Source organism: Lethenteron reissneri, chromosome 7, assembly GCF_015708825.2.
Source record: "Lethenteron reissneri isolate LAM-NWPU_2019-01 chromosome 7, ASM1570882v1, whole genome shotgun sequence".
In the NCBI taxonomy this organism is placed as follows: Eukaryota; Metazoa; Chordata; class Hyperoartia; order Petromyzontiformes; family Petromyzontidae; genus Lethenteron; species Lethenteron reissneri.
In genome coordinates, this window is record NC_083785.1 from 11,822,560 (window position 1) to 11,841,343 (window position 18,784).

Below are 18,784 nucleotides of genomic sequence, written 5' to 3' on the forward strand. Positions count from 1 at the left end.
GGACACTCAGAGGAACGGTCGGAGTCGACACAGCAAGCCTGAAGCTTTCCTATACTCGCGCTAATCAGGGGGGCAGTGAGGGGAGAAGTGGGGAACTTACGGCTCATGAGCTATATCCTTGCGGCCCATGACCTCGTGAAGGCCACTACTTTAATAAGGCCCTCAAATGACATTTATCGATCACTGCATGCACCTTAACTGCACTGATCGGGTACACAAGGGGGATTTTCGGACACGGCAACAACGGCGTGTTTCTAACCTTGTCCGTGATAAATCAACTCTGTCACTGCGAAGGGTCTCTTACTTGCCATTTCAGTGACCCGGGTCACTCTTGCAAAAAAGACACACCCTCTCGGCCTCTTGACTTTAACCTCACCAGGTTAAACAAAACAAAACTAGATCTAAACTCTGGCAGACGCGACCGACACGTGCGGCGTTAAAATGCGTGGCCAGCCAAAGGGGACCCATTCGGCCCTCAGCGTGGAGACGGGCTCCCCCCACCCACGCACTTGTCAATCGTCGCGCTTCAACCGGGAGCAGTGAGTGGGCCACGTTGGTGGCCGCGATTGCACGGTGAGACACGACGGCACGCGGACGCGGCCGTGTGGCGGCAGAGGCCAACGCACGAGACGCGTCGCACGGTTGGCTACGTACGGTGCAAAAGAAGTTCGACGTACATACGTGCTTCTGCTTGGATCGCACATTCAGGGTTTCACGCTGTTAGGGTTCTTCATGGCTTCGCTACAAGAGCTGGGCAGTGCGACAGGTATGCAGGTGCAGCACGGGCAGACACTACCAGGCTAACATGCGTACGTACGCACGCGCGCATAAGTGCACACGTACGTAGGCACGCATGCACACGTAAGTACGCAAGCCATGACTGGCGATCAAAGCTCACGTTTGAACAGCTCGGGCCAAAGACGCGATGGCATGTTCTTAACAGAACAATGGTCACAATAAGTCAAAGTACCTTTCACAACAAGCACTTATAATCTACAAATCACTAAAAGTGAAGAAATAAACTGGTAATTCCGCAAATAAAAGCTTACAAAAAAGGGGAAATGCGTCTTTAAACTTCTGCAATCAATGCTAATGATTAGAATTTGAAGATTTTAAATATATATACACAATTTCGGATGTGATGTGAAAACATTGGATTGGGAAGATAAATCTGCAAAAAAATAGCAATTTGGACCATGCCGCCAGCACACACAACAGATCACCCTTGCGAATGACGTCAGGGGATCTTAATAAACGTCCACTGTGAAGCAGACAGTGCTCGTATTGAATACATACCTCAATACGGTCATTAGTATGGTCACTACACACCAGCGTATTAACCAGGGCGGCTGCTGGAATTGGAACCGCGAGCCTCTGCAACGATCAGCGAACGCGTCACGTCAGACCGCTAGGGCCGCGTCACAGCCCGCTTCCAGAGGAGACGGGCACGCACGGCGCTCCGGCGGCGGTCCAACCCCGCGGCCTAATGACAAACGCACGCATCGAACGCTCGCCCCCCCACGAGGAGGCGAGTCCCGCGCCTGCAACTCGCCCGGAAAGCCCGGACAAAGTCGACGATTCGTCGCTTCCGATGGGACGAGACGCGACGTGGCAGAGGCCGGTGGCTTCGCCGTGGACGCCAGACCAGGGCCACGCGCACGATAACGACCGCGAGAGGCCGAGAAGCCTGCGGCACGCGCCGTGAAAGATGCACAACCCGTACTGTGTATTTAATGTGGCGCTAAACACCCCCCCCCCCCCCGCTTGTTTGTTTGGGATAAACCCTGCTTGGCTTGCGTGTGTCACATGACTGTCACCGTTTTATACAATAAACTGTTTTTAAAGCTTATATGATGGTGGTGGTGGTCGCTTAAAACTCTCTATCACACGGGAGTGGTGATGTGTGGTTAAACGGCAACCGTGACCAACACAGCGTTGGGAGGCAGGCCCTCATCCAGCAGTGGATTGACAAAAAGCGCGGCTGGCTGTACGTGGACATTACCATGCAGTTGCTTGAAGTAGCAGTTGCTTGAGTGGTCAGTGGGGTTCCCACCAAATTATTGGGATAGTGAACTTCATGGCTCTATTTTTCTCTCTGTACCATCCTACAAAAATAATTTATTTCACCCATGATTAATGTGTAAGAGATTCTCGCAACATTTTTCATATATGACATATATTTTCAATAACATTGAAAATTATCAAACATTTTAAAATTAAAAACTTTTACAATTTTTTACAAATGTTATAACATAAAATTCCGAGCAACAATTGTCCATCTTACCTTCCAGAGTTTTTTTGCATTGCTCGCAGGTGAAATGAGGTGCCCAGGGTTTGTCTTGATCCCCGACAGGCATGCCGAAATATGTCTTGTAAGTTTCACACATCTTACCAGATGCTTCCACAGAGTACTTTTTCGCTCTTGTCTTGATAAATTGGCCGCAGACATAGCAAAATGTGTCTGCCAGATGCTTCCAGCCTCTTGATGCCACCTCAGAAAAATGCAGATATGTATCCACTTAGGCACCTCTAACTAAATTGAACTGGTGGGCTTAAGGCCTCTGTATTTATACGACTATTTATATTACTGGAAAGTTATAGAATGTTCTAGAAGTTACTCCAAATTTACTCAGCACTGAATCTATCTGGAATGTTCTGAAAAAAGAGGTAAATTGAAAAATATAACTGTCCTGGTCACAAAAGCAAAGTTTGTAGGTGAATAATAGACATTTTCTGTACTTTTGAGGCATAATCAATTAGGAAAAAACACTACCCAGGAGAAAAAAACTAAAATTGTTACACAATGTTACACAATATAGTATTGTGCTTGTTTAACCAGGAAAGCCTATCTGAGCCTCGTGACTCATTTTTGCCGGAGGGTCCTGACACGATTCCAAAACAGGGGGCGTTGATTGCTACGTATATTCCCAAGTAATTCGCAGGTCACGTTTTGAATTTGGCAAATTTGTATGTACAGTGAGGGAAAAATACGAATAGGCTTTACCCCCTTTCTGGCAATACAACAGGAGGTGTTTAACATGTTCGAACACCAAATAGATACCTATTGCAAGGCATAAAGTCTGCATTAACCACACATACTTGTGGCTAAACATGCAAACAAACATGCTCTTATATGCCTTGTCTATCAAACTTATTGGCCTACACCATAGATATAACTGCTCAACCCGAACTATTAAGGCTTTGTATATATGTACGTTGAATTTCTTTCGCACTGTACGTAGCCAACAGTGCTTTGTATGTATGTTGAACTTCTTCCATACGGTATGTAGCCAAACATTCTATGTATGTACGTACACTGAACTTCTTTCACACCATACGTAGCCAACCGAGCTCATCGGAGGCACGACCGAATTGGACCGCGACGCCGACACACGGTGGCCCACTCTTGCAATCGGCGTCACGGGATTTTTGAACATCCACTGCGAAGCAGACAGTGTGAATTATTATGGTCGTTACACAGAAGCGCAGAATTAATCAGGGCGGCCGCTGGGTTGGAACGGCAATCGTCTGCAACAATCGCAGAGCGTGCTACCGCTGAGCCCCCCCCCCCCCGCCAGTTGTAAAATAATCAGAATCGAAATCTTTATTTAGACTGGAGGAATCTGATGAGCTATGAAGGGGTGGGTCAGAAAGTTGCAAGACAAAAAGTATTGTAAAGGTAAGCAAGAAGTCACCAAAAATAAGTACGTAAAAATAAAGTGTACAAGTGTAAGTTCCAAAAGTATATCACTTCCTACCGATTTTTCAACAATAAATGCAAGCCTGGGCAAGGCCGCAAAACAACAACAGTCCGAGACCATAGGAAGACAACACAAAAGTCCCTAAATAAAATTGCACATTAAAATTTTACTATCGATACAGGGGAAAGGATCAAAGTTGCAAATCAAATTGGCAAATGTGGTTGTATCCAGCATTAATCTTATGCTTCAGGATGTTTTTTTGAAGGAAGATTCACGATGTCAAGGGAGGAAAACAAGGTTGTTTTCGAATCTCAGGTGCTGCAACGGCAAAAGGATTTGCCACCTATTCCAAAGTCCGTTCTTGGGATAGTCAAAAGCGAGCTTGTGCAGGACGCACGGCTCGAAGTGAGACCGCACTCGAAGGGACACAGCGCTGGAAGGGACATGGAGCTCGAAGGGACATTGCTCAACGGGACACGGCCAACAGTCGAAACGAACGATGGGGGGAGGGAAACGTGCCAGAGAGGGGCGCCCACCACAGAGGCGGATCTCTGATGTCATCCGAGTGCAAGTGCTCGGTAGATTATTGCATCGATTGAATGTGGATAATGACGACGATGATGGTGGCAGTGATGTGGAACATCATTTTTAGAACGTTTATTTGTAATGGCTAATACCACCTCCCCAGCAACAGCGTCGGTTCCGTACGCAGAGTGATCACACGTCACCAGACCCCTCTGCCACTTAACGGCAACGACACAACCGCCTGCCTGGAATTCACCCCCCCCCCCCCCCCCCCCCAATATAGATAATAAGAGATTTGTTACGCGCACCGTATTCGGCGAGACTAAAGCACGGGCGGCACTGACAAAACCAAAACTGAACGTGAGGAGCAGAAGAGAAAATAAATGTTTTTTGGGTGCGGTCTGAAAAGCACAAATTGTCAAGGCCTCAGTTGGCAGAGACCGCTCCAGACCACGGGGGGGGGGGGGGAGGGGGTGGGGGGGGATTGCAGACAGACAGCTCCGTTCTGCTGTGCTAAGCCGAGTGGATCTCACACCCAGCAGCAGGTCCATCGCAGGTTTCGTGATGGTACACATGGGTTCAATGGCGTCGCTCAGTTAAGTTGGGTGACCACTTGCCTTTGCCGTACTATAAGTCTACTGCGACCCGCAAAGGACATGGACCTCATACCATTGCTGAATAGAGACCTCCCCACAACGTGTTCATCCAGCAGTCGATTGGCCGCGCACATCGCTGGTGAACACAGCCGCAAGATAATTATGAACAATAGCCTCCCTCAAGGCTCGCTCGGCACTCGCACCCTCACTATTTAACAATACTCGATACAAAATACTCTGAAAGCTTATCGACTGTTATTGGAGGCATATTTCCTTCGCTGGAGACTCGGACCACATCCCTCCTAAACCACCTGAACAATCGTGCAGCAGATGCCACCCTTGATGTGTTCTTGTGCGGTAGACCAGTGTACTACGACCCCACGGCCAATTATCTAAGAAACATCATGGACAAGAATCTGAACTTCAAGCACCACATCAAACAGATGGCTGAAAAAACCAAATCAAGAATGGCCGTGCTATAGAAACTTGCAGAAATTACCTTGGGTGCCTTAAATGATGTGCTGCGAAAATGCCGCCCTCTCACTGATGATCTACTCTGTGGCAGAGTACTGCGCTCCAGCCTGGTATGGGATCTCGTACAAAAAAAACCCAACATGCACAATTAAATAATGCAATGCGCATCAGAATCAGAACACTGAAACAGACACCAATTCCATGGCTCGCTGTTTCTGGTGAACATTCTGCCACCAAACATCTGCAGAGACCTGCAAACGGCAAAGGAGAGGGGACACCTATTGTTGTGGCCCAGGCTCTACCCCTCAACCAAGGCCTCAAAAATGTAACCTCACCACTGAATCAAGTCCCAATCTCCCTCCTGGGATTGCGCTGTTGTCACCAGCCTAGAGTCCCACCCAGATACCCAAGAAAGTTGGCTAAACAAAGTGGAACAACGCAGACATCCAGAATAAATACGTCATTCGACACCCGAACATTGCACCTCCTGGCATTGACATTGATGGTGCAACCTTCAATCGCATCAGAACATCAACAGTAGCTAGCAGGCCTCGACATTTAGCTTCTAAACATATTGCTTCTGTCATGTATGTATGTTTTGTTGAACTTCTTTCGCACCATACGTGGCCAATCATGCTAATCGGAGGTGCGGGGGCAGGACAGCAAGAATAGAATTCGTGGATTGGTCATGGCTGCTGATGATAACGGTGCCCATTAATGTCATCTGGATGGGCAAAATCGAATTTGTGTAATCCTCACTCGCATAGTCCGTCGATGGATGGGGGCCTCTGCACACCGCATCAGCCATCGGGATAGTTTGGCCATATTTCACCACGCCGTTGGGTGAAAGTTGGTGAAAGTGGCAAGGTGGGAGGGGGGCGGGTGTCACGGGCACCCGGGACAAGTGTCAGACATGACACACCATACCGCTGCTATCCGTGGCCAAATTAAAAGTTATTCCCATTGTGAAACTTTCTGGCTCCACCTGCGAAATGCTGTGATTTTTAGACGCGAGGCGTTTTATGTTTCACCTCCTTTACCACAGCCGAGAGGTTTGAGGTTTGAGTGGGGAGCCGGTGCGGGAGATGATCTCACTGCCGACAAGGCGTGCAGGCATGCTGGAACACAAACCCGAGTGGCGGCCACAGACGGGCACGGAGCCTCCCTTAATCTGCGCGGTGCACACACGGCGGACCCGCCTTGATATTACTCACAGTCTGGGGCGATCATCTGCTTTCACTCCTCCCTTCCTTCCCCCTCACACCGGCCGCCCCCCCCCCCCCCCCACCCCGTGTCATTAGGGCGACTGAAAACGCACTTACGTTGCAACGAATGGATAAATGTTCCTCCATTGCCCAACGTCGCAACACGTTCGTCCCCCCCTCCCCATCTCCCCACCGCGCCCCCCCCTGCCCCCCCCCCACCCCCCCGTGAGAGGTGGCGGAGAAGTGTACCCGCAGAGCCACTGGAGTGCGAAAGCTCGCCGGAGCGAAACAGAAAACGCGTTCGGATTCAAAAATAGCCCCCCGTGTGCCCGGCATCGCGCGAGCGGGGGAAGGGGGGGGAGGGTCTGCAATTATGACACGAATGTGTCATGACAATTAATCAATCAGTTTAGGCGAACGAGTGACTGAAGCCTTTGGGTGTAGCCCTGTGCATCATCCAAATTCTTACGTGGATCAGCCAATTGAGCGGTGGGAGCCTCTTTCGGGAATTAAAAGGGAGTTGGTGGTGGGGCTGGGGTGGTCGGCTGTTCGTCGTCGCTATAAAAGCCTCGGCTCTCTGGCTCCGAACCTCAGGTCTCCACCTCCGCTCGTCTTTGTTGCAAGCCCGACGCGCCTGTCCCAGCAGCTGCTTCTTTTCCGCCCCGTCTGCAACAACAACCGCTACTACCGCCACCCGTACTTCGCACCCGGCAAAAATCTACCTTCGAGCAGCAGCCATGTCCGCCAGCATCAAAGTGTCGACCACCAAGAGGACGTCCACCCGCAGCAGCGCGGGGGGCCCCCGCGTCGTCAGCGGCGGCTTCAGCAGCCGCTCGTTCGGCGGCGGCATGGGGGGCAGCCGCTTCGGCTCGGGGGGCAGCTCCGCGTTCAGCCGCCGCAGCACGGGGCTCAGCGGCTCGTCGTACCGGGCCGGCTCGGCCGCCTCCAGCTTCGGCTACGGCAGCTACGGCAGCGGCGGCTACGGGGGTGGAGTGGGGGCGGCGATGTCGGCCGCGGCGATGGCCTGCGCGGCCCCCGTGGACATCGACCGCTCAGTGCTGCCCACCCGCACCCAGGAGAAGGAGGCCATCAAGCACCTCAACGACCGCTTCGCCAACTTCATCGACAAGGTAGGCACGAGCCACACGTGCAAGCGCTCACGCGCGCGCCCGCGCCTTTTTCACTTTGTGACGTGGGTGGTGGGGGCGACGTTGCCCATTTGGTTGACAACTTCGACGCCCTCTTATAGGCTCAATGTGACGAATGCCCGCAACCGCTTTGGATCACGAGAGAGCTCACCACATTCAATGCGGTTCGTTTTTGCGATCCAGACCCCGAATCTCACGCGAATTTGGCATTAGTTGTTCATCTCTCGACTCACACTGGAATACCGTATACCTAGCTGTTTTTATTGCTTAAGTTTGCTCACCGTTGCTGGCCTGTGCATAGAATCTAATGGGCTGTAAGTGAACGCTAGGAAACAAAGATTTTTGATTTGTGCCCAGGTTTTCATTTTGTGATGTGGCACAACATCAGGTGGGGTAGCTAAACGAATGCCAATACAATCCTCACAATTGCTGGGATTCGATCAACGGCTTTAATGTTTACTGAAGGTACCATTATGATAAATGCACTCATCTTTAAGCAAGTTTAAGCCTCCGCGATGTCATAAACGATTTCGAAATTGGCTTTCATGCCAACAAACTGGTTCAATTCAGAGTAACACTGCCCAGGTCAAAGTAAAAACCGGGGCTCTTTTGCGTTAGCTTCTCAATGGACGGCCACTCGCTGTTAACAAGCGCAGAATGTTCCAGGTGCACGTGGAACCTACGAAACTCCAGCTCGGGAAACTCTCTCCAGTCGCCCTGCGGGGCACGGCAGCGGTCTGTCCCCGCTCGAGCCAATCACCCCCCCCCCCCCCCCCATTCTTGAGCCCACTTTGCCTCTTCCTTCGCATTCTCGTCGTTTCAGGTGCGCTTCCTGGAGCAGCAGAACAAGGTGCTGGAGGCGCAGTGGTACGCGCTGCAGGAGAAGACCACGACCGGCTCCAGCATCGACGAGATGTTCGAGGCCTACATCAACGGGCTGCGGCGGCAGCTCGACGGTCTGGGCCACGACAAGGGCCAGCTGAACGGAAACCTGGGCCAGATGCAGGCCGTCGTGGAGGACTTCAGGGCCAAGTAGGTGGCTGCATCCGCCTCTCATTCAACATTCGCAGCCGTGTGGGGGTTTTTTTGTGGTGCATCAGCGGTGGGGGCAAGCAGCTCGCAATCGGCTGCGAGTTCAAATCCTGGTATGGAATTGACTCTAACCGACCACGCTCCCCGCTCACCCTCGCCTCCCCCCCTCCTGAGTCGATAAAATGAGTAGCACGTTGTGGAGATTTCGGCAGTGGTTGCCCTGTGGATGAACTCTCCTCCGACGTGGGAATTTGAAATTTGCACCGCTGGCTCAGGGCTGCAAACTGGATACGAGCTCTAGCCTGCTCGAATGCTCATTTGAGCAGGAAATCACTTTGCTTTTCATTCGCTGTAATGCAATACTCTGGTCTATTGAAGCGAACGAGTCGATTATGGCTCATGGAATGCTGGGAAGTGGAAGGTAAAGGGGCAGCCCTGCAACTGCTTGCCCCACATCACTTCTAGTGGAAGAAGCCTCGACCAGAAGGGTCTCCACGCAGCCCCTCTCGAGGGTATATTAAACCCACTCTTCCAACACGGTCCAGACAACTTTGAAATCACTGAGATTGAAAACTCATTTCTTGAGAGCTGATCTTCGTGTGTAGTTTGCTGTCCTTCCCCCGCACCTCCGATTAGCACGGTTGGCTACTAACGGTACCCACAGTTCACCCCACCACCCACCACCTGCCGTGCAACCGAACTATGGTGTACGCATTCATAATGCTGGTTGGACGGAGGCGGTGGCAAGGGAGCGGCGGTGGGGGGGGGGGTTGGATTTCAGAAACTTTTCCCCGTGTTGTGTCAGCCGCCGCGCCAGGAGATTGAACCGAGGACCGATGGTAACCGTTATAACGCGGCAACGTCTATAGAAGCGTTCCGAGTTCATTTATTATTTTTGATACATCTAAACCAACAAAATATATGTAACGATAATTCAAACTGTTCTTTTTGCTTGCAGATACGAGGCAGAGATCAACAACCGCAACGCGGCCGAGGGCGAGTTCGTGGTCGTCAAGAAGGTGGGAAAGCGTCGCGGAATTCTTCCGCCCTGCGCGATGATCGCGAGGGGTGGGGGGGGGTGGTTTATTGTTGTTTTTGCCGTGCAAAACGAGAACTCGCTGGGGTCGTGGCGCTCGCGCAGTCCCGCGGCACTTGCAGGAACCCCACGGGTGGCTCTCGTCACCGTAAATGTCCAGAAACCACCCCCACCCAAAACCCACCCAACCCCCACCCAGCCCGAGATGTCCAGATGCGGATAGGAGACGCCAACACATTTTCGGATAAAAAAATATTACGGTGTCGGCGTTTTTTTCTTTCTTCCATCAACAAAGGCAACGTACGTGCCAATTTTGCTGACCACGGAACCTTTTAATAATTTATTTGGTGCAGCTGCTGCTGTGTCGGCCAGTGGCGGTGGTGCATGAGCACTCATAACAAAACAAGAGACAACTGCGACACATTTGTCATGAACACAGCAGCCCGAAAAGAATTAGATCATTTGTATATGTAGAAATAGGCAGAAATAGCAGCAGTGGCCCTTCTTCAAAGCACACAAACTAAGTACGGCCATTACCAGAAACGTCGCCTGTTATATATTTACCTTCTAAGGCTATGCGCACGAATGATATTGACGAATGTGTTCAGTTTTTTTCTTTAAATACAGAGCACTGCACAAACAGTGGGCTCATTGTCGAGTCGCTGACCAGTAGATGCATAAATCCAATAACGAACTAAACTTTTTTTATATTACCAGGTAAGGCCCACTAACCTATGTAGCAATTTTTTTAGAAGCGACCTGGCCACAAATCATCGCTCATCGTGTGAAAATATATAGCAACCAAATATTATATTCGCATGTTTCTAAATGTGGACATAAAAAAAGAGATTCACGTGACCACAGGGAGAACATGCAAACTCCAAATATACAGGAGTCGGGATAGAACCCAAGACCTCCTACAAACCAGGCCAGCTAGTTAACATCTTGCCACCGTAGCACCCATAATATAATTATGGTACAACAGGACTCCTTTTATCTGACCCCTGACCCCACCGCGAGCAATTCACTGATGGGGACAGCCCCAACATCAGAGAGGAAGCTGCACCGCTAACCCGTGCCATCGCTCTCTCACTGCCTAAATCAGAGGTGCGGCAACACCGCTAACCCACGCCATCTCTTGCTCTCTCCCACCACAGGATGTTGACGGGGCGTACCTCTCCAAGGTGGAGCTTGAGACTCGCCTACAAGGCCTCGTGGACGAAATCAACTTCCTGAGGAGTATCTTCACCCAGGTGGGCTCACCCTCGGTCACAACATCGGGGGCGGGAAATCTTCTCCTCCTCACTGTTGTAGAATAGAGCCCCCCGTATGTGAGGCAGGCCCAGTGGCCACAATCGGAAGGTTTCGAGTTCAAATCCCAGTTGGGGATCGGCTCAGCCCATAATCCATCTTCACAGCCAGACTTCACGTGTTGACGTCACCTTCCTCCACACCACAGTACGCTGACACAGCGCGGCCCTTCTGCAGGAGCTCAGCGAGCTGGAGGCCCAGATCAAGCACACCAACGTGCTGGTGGAGATCGACAACAGCCGCAACCTGGACATTGACGGCATCATCGCCGACGTGCGTCACCAGTACGAGACCATCGCGGCGCGGAGCCGGGCCGAGGCGGACGCCTTCTACCAGGACAAGGTGAGGCGGCGTGCCTACCGGCGGAGCAGCGTCGTTACTCGTCTCTCTCCACCCTCCTGTCTCTCTGCGTCTCTCTCTGTCCGCCTATCTGTCCGTGTCCATCTCTCCCTCTCTCCCCCTGCCTCCCTTGCCCCATTGCGACAAAATGTCACCCACCAGAATTATTTTGCCCCCTGCGCTACCGGCACCGATCCGTTGTTGTTGCCGTTGGGCGGCTTTAGCGAGCGTCTCTCCCGCCGTCGTGTGCCAACAGTTCCAGAGCCTGCACTCGGACAGCGGGAGGAACGACGAGGAGCTGCGCATGACCAAGACCGAGATCACTGAGCTCAACCGCCAGATGCAGCGCTTCCGCGCCGAGATGGAGGCCCTCAAGAAGCAGGTGAGGGGAGGGCGTGGGTGGGGGGACGGGGGGAGCATGCCGACGGGCGGCTCCAGCGCCGACGAACTGAGCAGGCGCCGCCAAGAGGCAGGGCTCGAATCCGGTCGACTGCTCACGGAAGCCACAGACATTTCACGCGAACTCCGGTCATCCTCACAGCGGCTTTTGGCTGGCCATCGGACAAAGACGGTGGTCACTGCATCGCGTGCTTTTAGATGCGCTCCTGCAGCCGTCTGGAACGCTCTTCCGTCCGATATGAGGAAGCCACTGGAGCTATGCACTTTTAAATCTAAGATTGAAAACTAATTTCTTCAGAACTGACTTTTGTGTTGAGTTTGTTGTCCTTACCCTTCAACTCCGAATAGCACGGTTTGCTACGTGCAGTGCGAAAGATGTTCAATACATACCGAGAGGTATACTGGATGTGGTGTCCTGGGTGTGGAAAAATTGTCTGGGTTGCTGACCCAGGTACACCTCGCTGAAATTAAGCCCTGCGTCACCCCTGAGTACAGCTGCTTCTCACAGTGACTCAAATTTTCATTTAAATAAAGCAAAGGAGAGGTGGCCAGACACGGCTCTTTGATCAATGTAGCTGGTTTTCAGTCACAAGCAACACAACATTACACTCCAGTTGTGTCGATATTGGGTTATCTTCATGACAGTTATAGTGCCCCCTCTATTAGGGGTGGATGGACAGACAGACAAATCGATGGATGGACAAAGCTAAAGTAGGAACGCTTTAAACCTTCGTTGTGAAAACATCAAATAACACAAAGCATTCCGACAGAATAATGACACGTCCATGATTTGAAAATGTAGTCAGTTCAGAGTGAAAGCCAGGGCCCTGCAACAGTGCAGGAGCTACCGAGTGTGCCTGCGGTACTTCTGCACCGGGGGAGGGGAGATGGGCTCACCTAGGGAGAAGGTGAAATTGGATGGAGGGGGGGACGGACTGTGCCGACCCCACAACCTCTGCACGTGCGACGTCCACGGGGCGGTCCGCGTCTCACGTCCCCCCCCCCCCCCCCCCCAACCGCGCCGTCCGTCCTCGCAGCGCGCCAAGCTGGAGTCGGCCATCGCCGAGGCGGAGGGACGCGGAGAGGCCGACATCCGGGAGGCGAAGGCGGCCATCGCCCAACTGGAGGAGGAGATCCACAAGGCCAAGCAGGAGATGGCGCGGCACGTGCGCGAGTACCAGGAGCTCATGAACGTCAAGCTGGCTCTGGACATCGAGATCGTCACCTACCGCAAGCTGCTGGAGGGAGAGGAGTCCAGGTGCGTGGACACCTGCGTCACCGCGTCACCGCGCCACACCGCCTCAATCTGCAGAGCAGATTTCCTGTTTCAAGCGCTGAAAACTGGGCCACAAAAACGTTTTGGAGAACCCGGGCAAGATTAACTAAACGATAATAATATATTTTTTAACAGTTAAGGCCCACTGAATTATATAGCTCTTTTCCAGAAGCGACCTGGCCACAAAATGCCAGGTGAGGTCCCCTTCACCCCCTTCTGAGTCCCCGAGTTCCCCCCCCCCCGCCCCTCCCCCCTCGGATCTGAGGCCTGAGCCAAATTGACACTCATGTGCTTATGAGAGCGGCAATGTCAGATCCAGTGCAGAGTTGACCCGCTTAACCAAATGCTGCTGGGGAATGTCAGTTCAGAAGACACGATATTTTATTGAGAGAAATGCTACATCGGTTAACATTGACTTTTTGGTTTTATCCACCGCACAGGTAAGACTCAATGTTCACGTTGGATGTAATAGCATCATACCACTGCCAGAGCCACTAGAGGCGCTGTCCGTCACTGCCGAGTTCGAATTGTTGTGACAAGTTGGTAGATTCCATTTCGATTTAAAGCTTTCGTGACTGCAGGGATTCATCTTCTTGGTTCTTTCGGTAAAGTCACGTAGAAGAGAAGTAATAAAATACAAATAAAACATAATAAAACAATTCTCACGACGGTTGCTTGCATTGTGGCCGAAACGTCGTGAGACTTGTTTTATTATGTTTTATTTTTATTATTGTATTACTTCCCTTGTACGTGACTTTACCGAAAGAACCAAGAAGTTGGTAGATTCCATTCACGAATAGATATATGTTTTTTGTCCCGGTTTGTCCCATCTCGTTTGTATTGTTTCTTGCCGTGAATAGTTTGTGTTTGCCCACGAGCCTAAACGTAACCTCGACATCTGTACCTGTGTATAATTTGCACATTTTAATCGTTGAGCAATCAAAAATACTAATTTGCTCCCAAGGACCGCTGTCCAAAACGTCGCCTATTAAATATTTTCGTTCCTTTTAAGGCCACAATATTGTTGACGAATGTGTCGACCTTTCATTATTATTATTATCATTTGTGCTTGTGCACCACTGCCAACGCAGCAGCATCATCATCATCAGAAGATGATTTATTCAAAGCAAAATAGAAACGATCCTGGGTGGTGGTGGTGGTGGTGGTAGTGGACGAAAAATACAGGAGAAGGTGGTCAACCCCAAGCTGTCTCTCATCCACACCAGGCTGAACGTGATCACCCAGCACATCACGCAGAGCGGGGGACAGCTCCACAGCCAGGGAGGATCGTCCTTCGGGGGCGACATGATGTGCTCCCTCGGCGGAGGTGGAAGCCACAGCGGAAGCGTAAGCTACAGCGGAGGTGGAAGTTACAGCCAGATGAGCTCCGGCGGCTCCATCAAGATGTCAAGTGAGTGGCTGAGACCCCCCTCCACTCCCCTCGCGCCCCCCCCCCCCTCCCCACCTTTCTCACTTCATCCTTTACCCCCCCCCACCCTATCACCTCCACGCATCTGTCAACAGCTAACCAATCACAAGCTGGGGAAAGTACTCCACTTATGGAAGGGCATTTATGATGTTCTGGGGGTATGGTGTGGTGGTTAGTGCACCACGCTACAAACCCGGAGAGCCGATCCCCGGCCATGGCTCACGTCAGCGCCGAGCGGCATCTGAACCGATCCTAGGCTCGAGCCACGGGGATAAATCATTTAGGAGCGCCGCAAGGAACTTTCCTTCGGTTCTTTATCAGTAGCAGCCATGATCTATCCACGGCTGGCTGAAGGCCGTTCCCTTTTTCTCCCCACACACAAAACAAGCGTGGCTCCCGGAGGGAGATCAAGACGCAGCTCATTTGTGCCTCTTGCCCAATCGCGCTTTCGCTGAAAATTAACGCCACTTAAGTTGGGGGCATCAACGGTGATTGGTTCCATGGATGAACTCACCTCCGTGATGGGAACTCCGAATTTCCACCACGACTGGTGGCTCTTGCAGGGCTATAACTACGACACTTTTTTTTTTACCAGGTGAGGCCCACGCTGCTGAGCTGTGTTGCTCTTTTACAGACACGGCCTGGCCATCACAAATGATAGCTCAACGAAGTGGCTCATCGTCATCACGTGGACATCTCTAGCAGCCAAATACTCTTAACACGAATGTTGATTCTAAATGTGGAGGGGGAAACCCCGGAGGAACCGGAGAAAATCACACGTGACTACGGGGAGAGAGAGAGAGAGAAAGAGAGACGTGCAAACTCCAAATATACAGCAGGCGTCAGAGTCGGGAAATGAGCACTGATGCCTCAATGGTCTTTTGGGCCGAATAATCACTCTCGTTTTGTCTTCCACAGCACACTACTAAAGCCCGCACGGTTGCCAAGAGATCCCAGAGGCAGTCGCGAAGAAGGACCGCATCACGTCGACTTTGCTCCCCCACACACATCACGGGCACTCGACCATGTTCATGACAGTGCCGCTTACGCTTCTATTTGCTAAGGGAACTTACACTTCGCTCCAATGCCACGCGGGAGCTTTGTGAAACAATGCTAGAGAGTGGAACGTCGTAGAGACTATTCTTCATCAGATTCACTTGTGATGTCATCCCCTCCCCCCACCACCACACCTCCCCCATCTTTCGCTGGGGGAATTAAAAAGTGAGATATGACACGGGTAACTGATCATTAACACCGCGAGTAGTTATCTGAACAGCGAACTTGTGTCTGTGGCCAGACATCCCACCGTTTGACAGCTTGTTTTCTACTACCTTGCCAATGCTAGAAATGCTAAATGCCATCCATTTCTTGTCAAAACATTTTCTACTTTTTTTTTCATGGCTTGCTTAACCATGCACAATCATGGATTATTAAAAAAAATCTTTGTTTAAAAAAAAAAACACGTTCTAAGTTGCGTGTTTTCTCTGCGGTATTTGAGAGGGCGTATTGACTCCTGCTTGGTGACATTACACGGACGCCCCGTGGCAGCTCATCGCGGTACAGCCCTGAGCTCAGCCCTGAGCTCAGAGACGGAAAAATTCAGAAAACGTATTCAAAAAATGTTGACTCAACACATTCATCAATAACACTGACTTTCAGGCAACGGTCCCATCTTCTGTGGCATGTGAAGACATGTGAAGGCATGCCACTGGCCGAAGTGTCACCAATTTTTTTTATATTTCAAGGCCCCAGTGTTATTGACAAATGTGTTGCGGGTTTTTAATTATGATTAACGTGTGCTTGTGCACCACAGTGGAAGCATCGCCAAATAATTAGCATTGGGTCAGATCAGCCTCTCCCTCGACGTCACAGTTTCTGAAACAATATCGTCCGGTCTTCGAAAGCGAGCTGTGCCACTCAGCATAGAGGAATTGGCAAAAACTAAACAATTTTTAAAACTACACTACACTATTATTATTTTACCAGGTATGGCCCACTGGGCTATATAGCTCTTTTTCAGAAACGACCTGGCCGCAAATGATAGCTCAACGACGTGGTTTATCGCGTGGAAATTTCTAGCAGCCAAATACCCCATACGCATGATTCTAAATGTGGAAGAAAAAAAACAGATCATCTGGATAAAAATGTACGCAACCACGGGGGAAGAGACACGCAAACTCCAAATATACAGGCGTCAGGGCCAGGATGGAAGTCACGACCTCCTGTATACCAGGCGAGGTAGTTAATATCTCCTAGCCACCGTGATGATGATGAGAGAGAGACGCGCAAACTCCAAATATAGAGCAGCAGGCGTCAGGGTCAGGATCGAACTCACGACCTCCTGTATACCAGGCGAGGTAGTTATCATCTCCTAGCCACCGTGATGATGATGAGAGAGAGAGAGACACGCAAACTCTAAATATAGAGCAGCAGGTGTCAGGGTCAGGATCGAACTCACGACCTCCTGTATACCAGGCGAGGTAGTTAACATCTCCTAGCCACCGTGATGATGATGAGAGAGAGAGAGAGACACGCAAACTCCAAATATAGAGCAGCAGGCGTCAGGGTCAGGATCGAACTCACGACCTCCTGTATACCAGGCGAGGTAGTTATCATCTCCTAGCCACCGTGATGATGATGAGAGAGAGAGAGACACGCAAACTCCGAATATAGAGCAGCAGGCGTCAGGGTCAGGATCGAACTCACGACCTCCTGTATACCAGGCGAGGTAGTTAACATCTCCTAGCCACCGTGATGATGATGAGAGAGAGAGAGAGACACGCAAACTCCAAATATAGAGCAGCAGGCGTCAGGGTCAGGATCGAACTCACGACCTCCTGTATACCAGGCGAGGTAGTTATCATCTCCTAGCCACCGTGATGATGATGAGAGAGAGAGAGACACGCAAACTCCGAATATAGAGCAGCAGGCGTCAGGGTCAGGATCGAACTCACGACCTCCTGTATACCAGGCGAGGTAGTTAACATCTCCTAGCCACCGTGATGATGATGAGAGAGAGAGACACGCAAACTCCAAATATAGAGCAGCAGGCGTCAGGGTCAGGATCGAACTCACGACCTCCTGTATACCAGGCGAGGTAGTTAACATCTCGCCACGGTGGCGCCCGGGAGCAGCGGCTGCGGCAACAACAGCAGCCGGCAAACGCTACATACGATCTCTCTCAAAACAATTCAGTTACTGAAGAAGCTCCGGGCAAGCGGAGTGGAAACGTCGGACATCATGCCCAACTGCGCGCGGTACAACCAGCAGGCGCGCGTGGGGAGAGGGAGCCCGTACCCAGCCCGACATCGCTGCACGAGGACGTTACCCGGTTGCGTAACGGGGAGTGGTTGAATCATCGCGCCAAGCCCCAAGGGTTCGCGGTTCCTATGCATTTATAAGCGGCGCTCGCAATTGACCCGCTCGTATTAAATGTCACTTCTCACGAACGGGCGCGTCAAAACAGACATCACCGCCACATTGCCCTCTCGGCTACATGAATGCGGCGTAACTTTGGATGAAGAGCAAAAAGGATGTGGAGGATTAATGTGGTGGGTTTTTTTCAAGGAGGGTAATAGCAGGCCTCGTGACACATTGACGAGTATGCAATCACCTATGACAGTTTGACAACAGTTGTACCCAGGAAAGCCTCGATAACATGTTTTGTCTATGAGCAAATCGACCTTTAACGAAACGGATCTCGTTGGATCTCGAAAGCTGAGTTGGATTAAGCCTGGTCAGTCAGTGCGCGGGGGGGAGGTGGGATAAGGAGTCAGCATTCATTAATAAAAGCAAATCCCGTCGGATCGTGAACGCCGAGCTGAGTTAGCCCCGGTGGGGAGTCGTATGAGTGACGGGGAAGAATTTCCAGGTGCTGTAGACTTGTAGAGCGAGGTGACCCAGCAAATGACTGTATAGCAATGGATTCTTGAACCCTATCTGTGCAAAGATTTGAGTGATACCCCCCCTCGCATGAAACATTTTAAGTAATTATTCGGTGATGCTGCGTTGGGCAGTGGTGCACAAGCACAGATCACACAATTATTTACAACATTCGTCAATAACACTGCAGCCTTAAATGGAAAATGTTAAAGTATGCAACGTTTTGACCTTCTTTGCATCAGGCCCCATGGTTTGAAGTGCAGTCTACAATTCGTATCCACTCTGTCTCTCTCCCGGCCTCTCTATACGTGTGCTATGATAAAGGCGCAATTGCCCCAAACATCACCTTTTTATTTTAGGACAGTTTTGTCTCTAACAAGACGCTCATTGATGTAAAGCTTTCGTGACTGCAGGGATTCATATTCTTGGTT

The 18,784-nt window shown here is 51.0% G+C and overlaps 1 protein-coding gene across 1 annotated transcript; it reads left to right on the forward strand.

The window, feature by feature from the left end:
• Positions 1–7,015: 7,015 nt before the first annotated feature.
• Positions 7,016–15,912, forward strand: LOC133357686 (keratin, type II cytoskeletal 8-like). Its single transcript, XM_061575783.1, has 9 exons — positions 7,016–7,631; positions 8,473–8,681; positions 9,640–9,700; positions 10,875–10,970; positions 11,206–11,370; positions 11,624–11,749; positions 12,804–13,024; positions 14,269–14,453; positions 15,390–15,912. Exons 1-9 carry the CDS (start codon positions 7,239–7,241, stop codon positions 15,398–15,400), a joined length of 1,467 nt encoding a protein of 488 aa, XP_061431767.1. The 5' UTR covers positions 7,016–7,238; the 3' UTR covers positions 15,401–15,912.
• Positions 15,913–18,784: the final 2,872 nt, after the last annotated feature.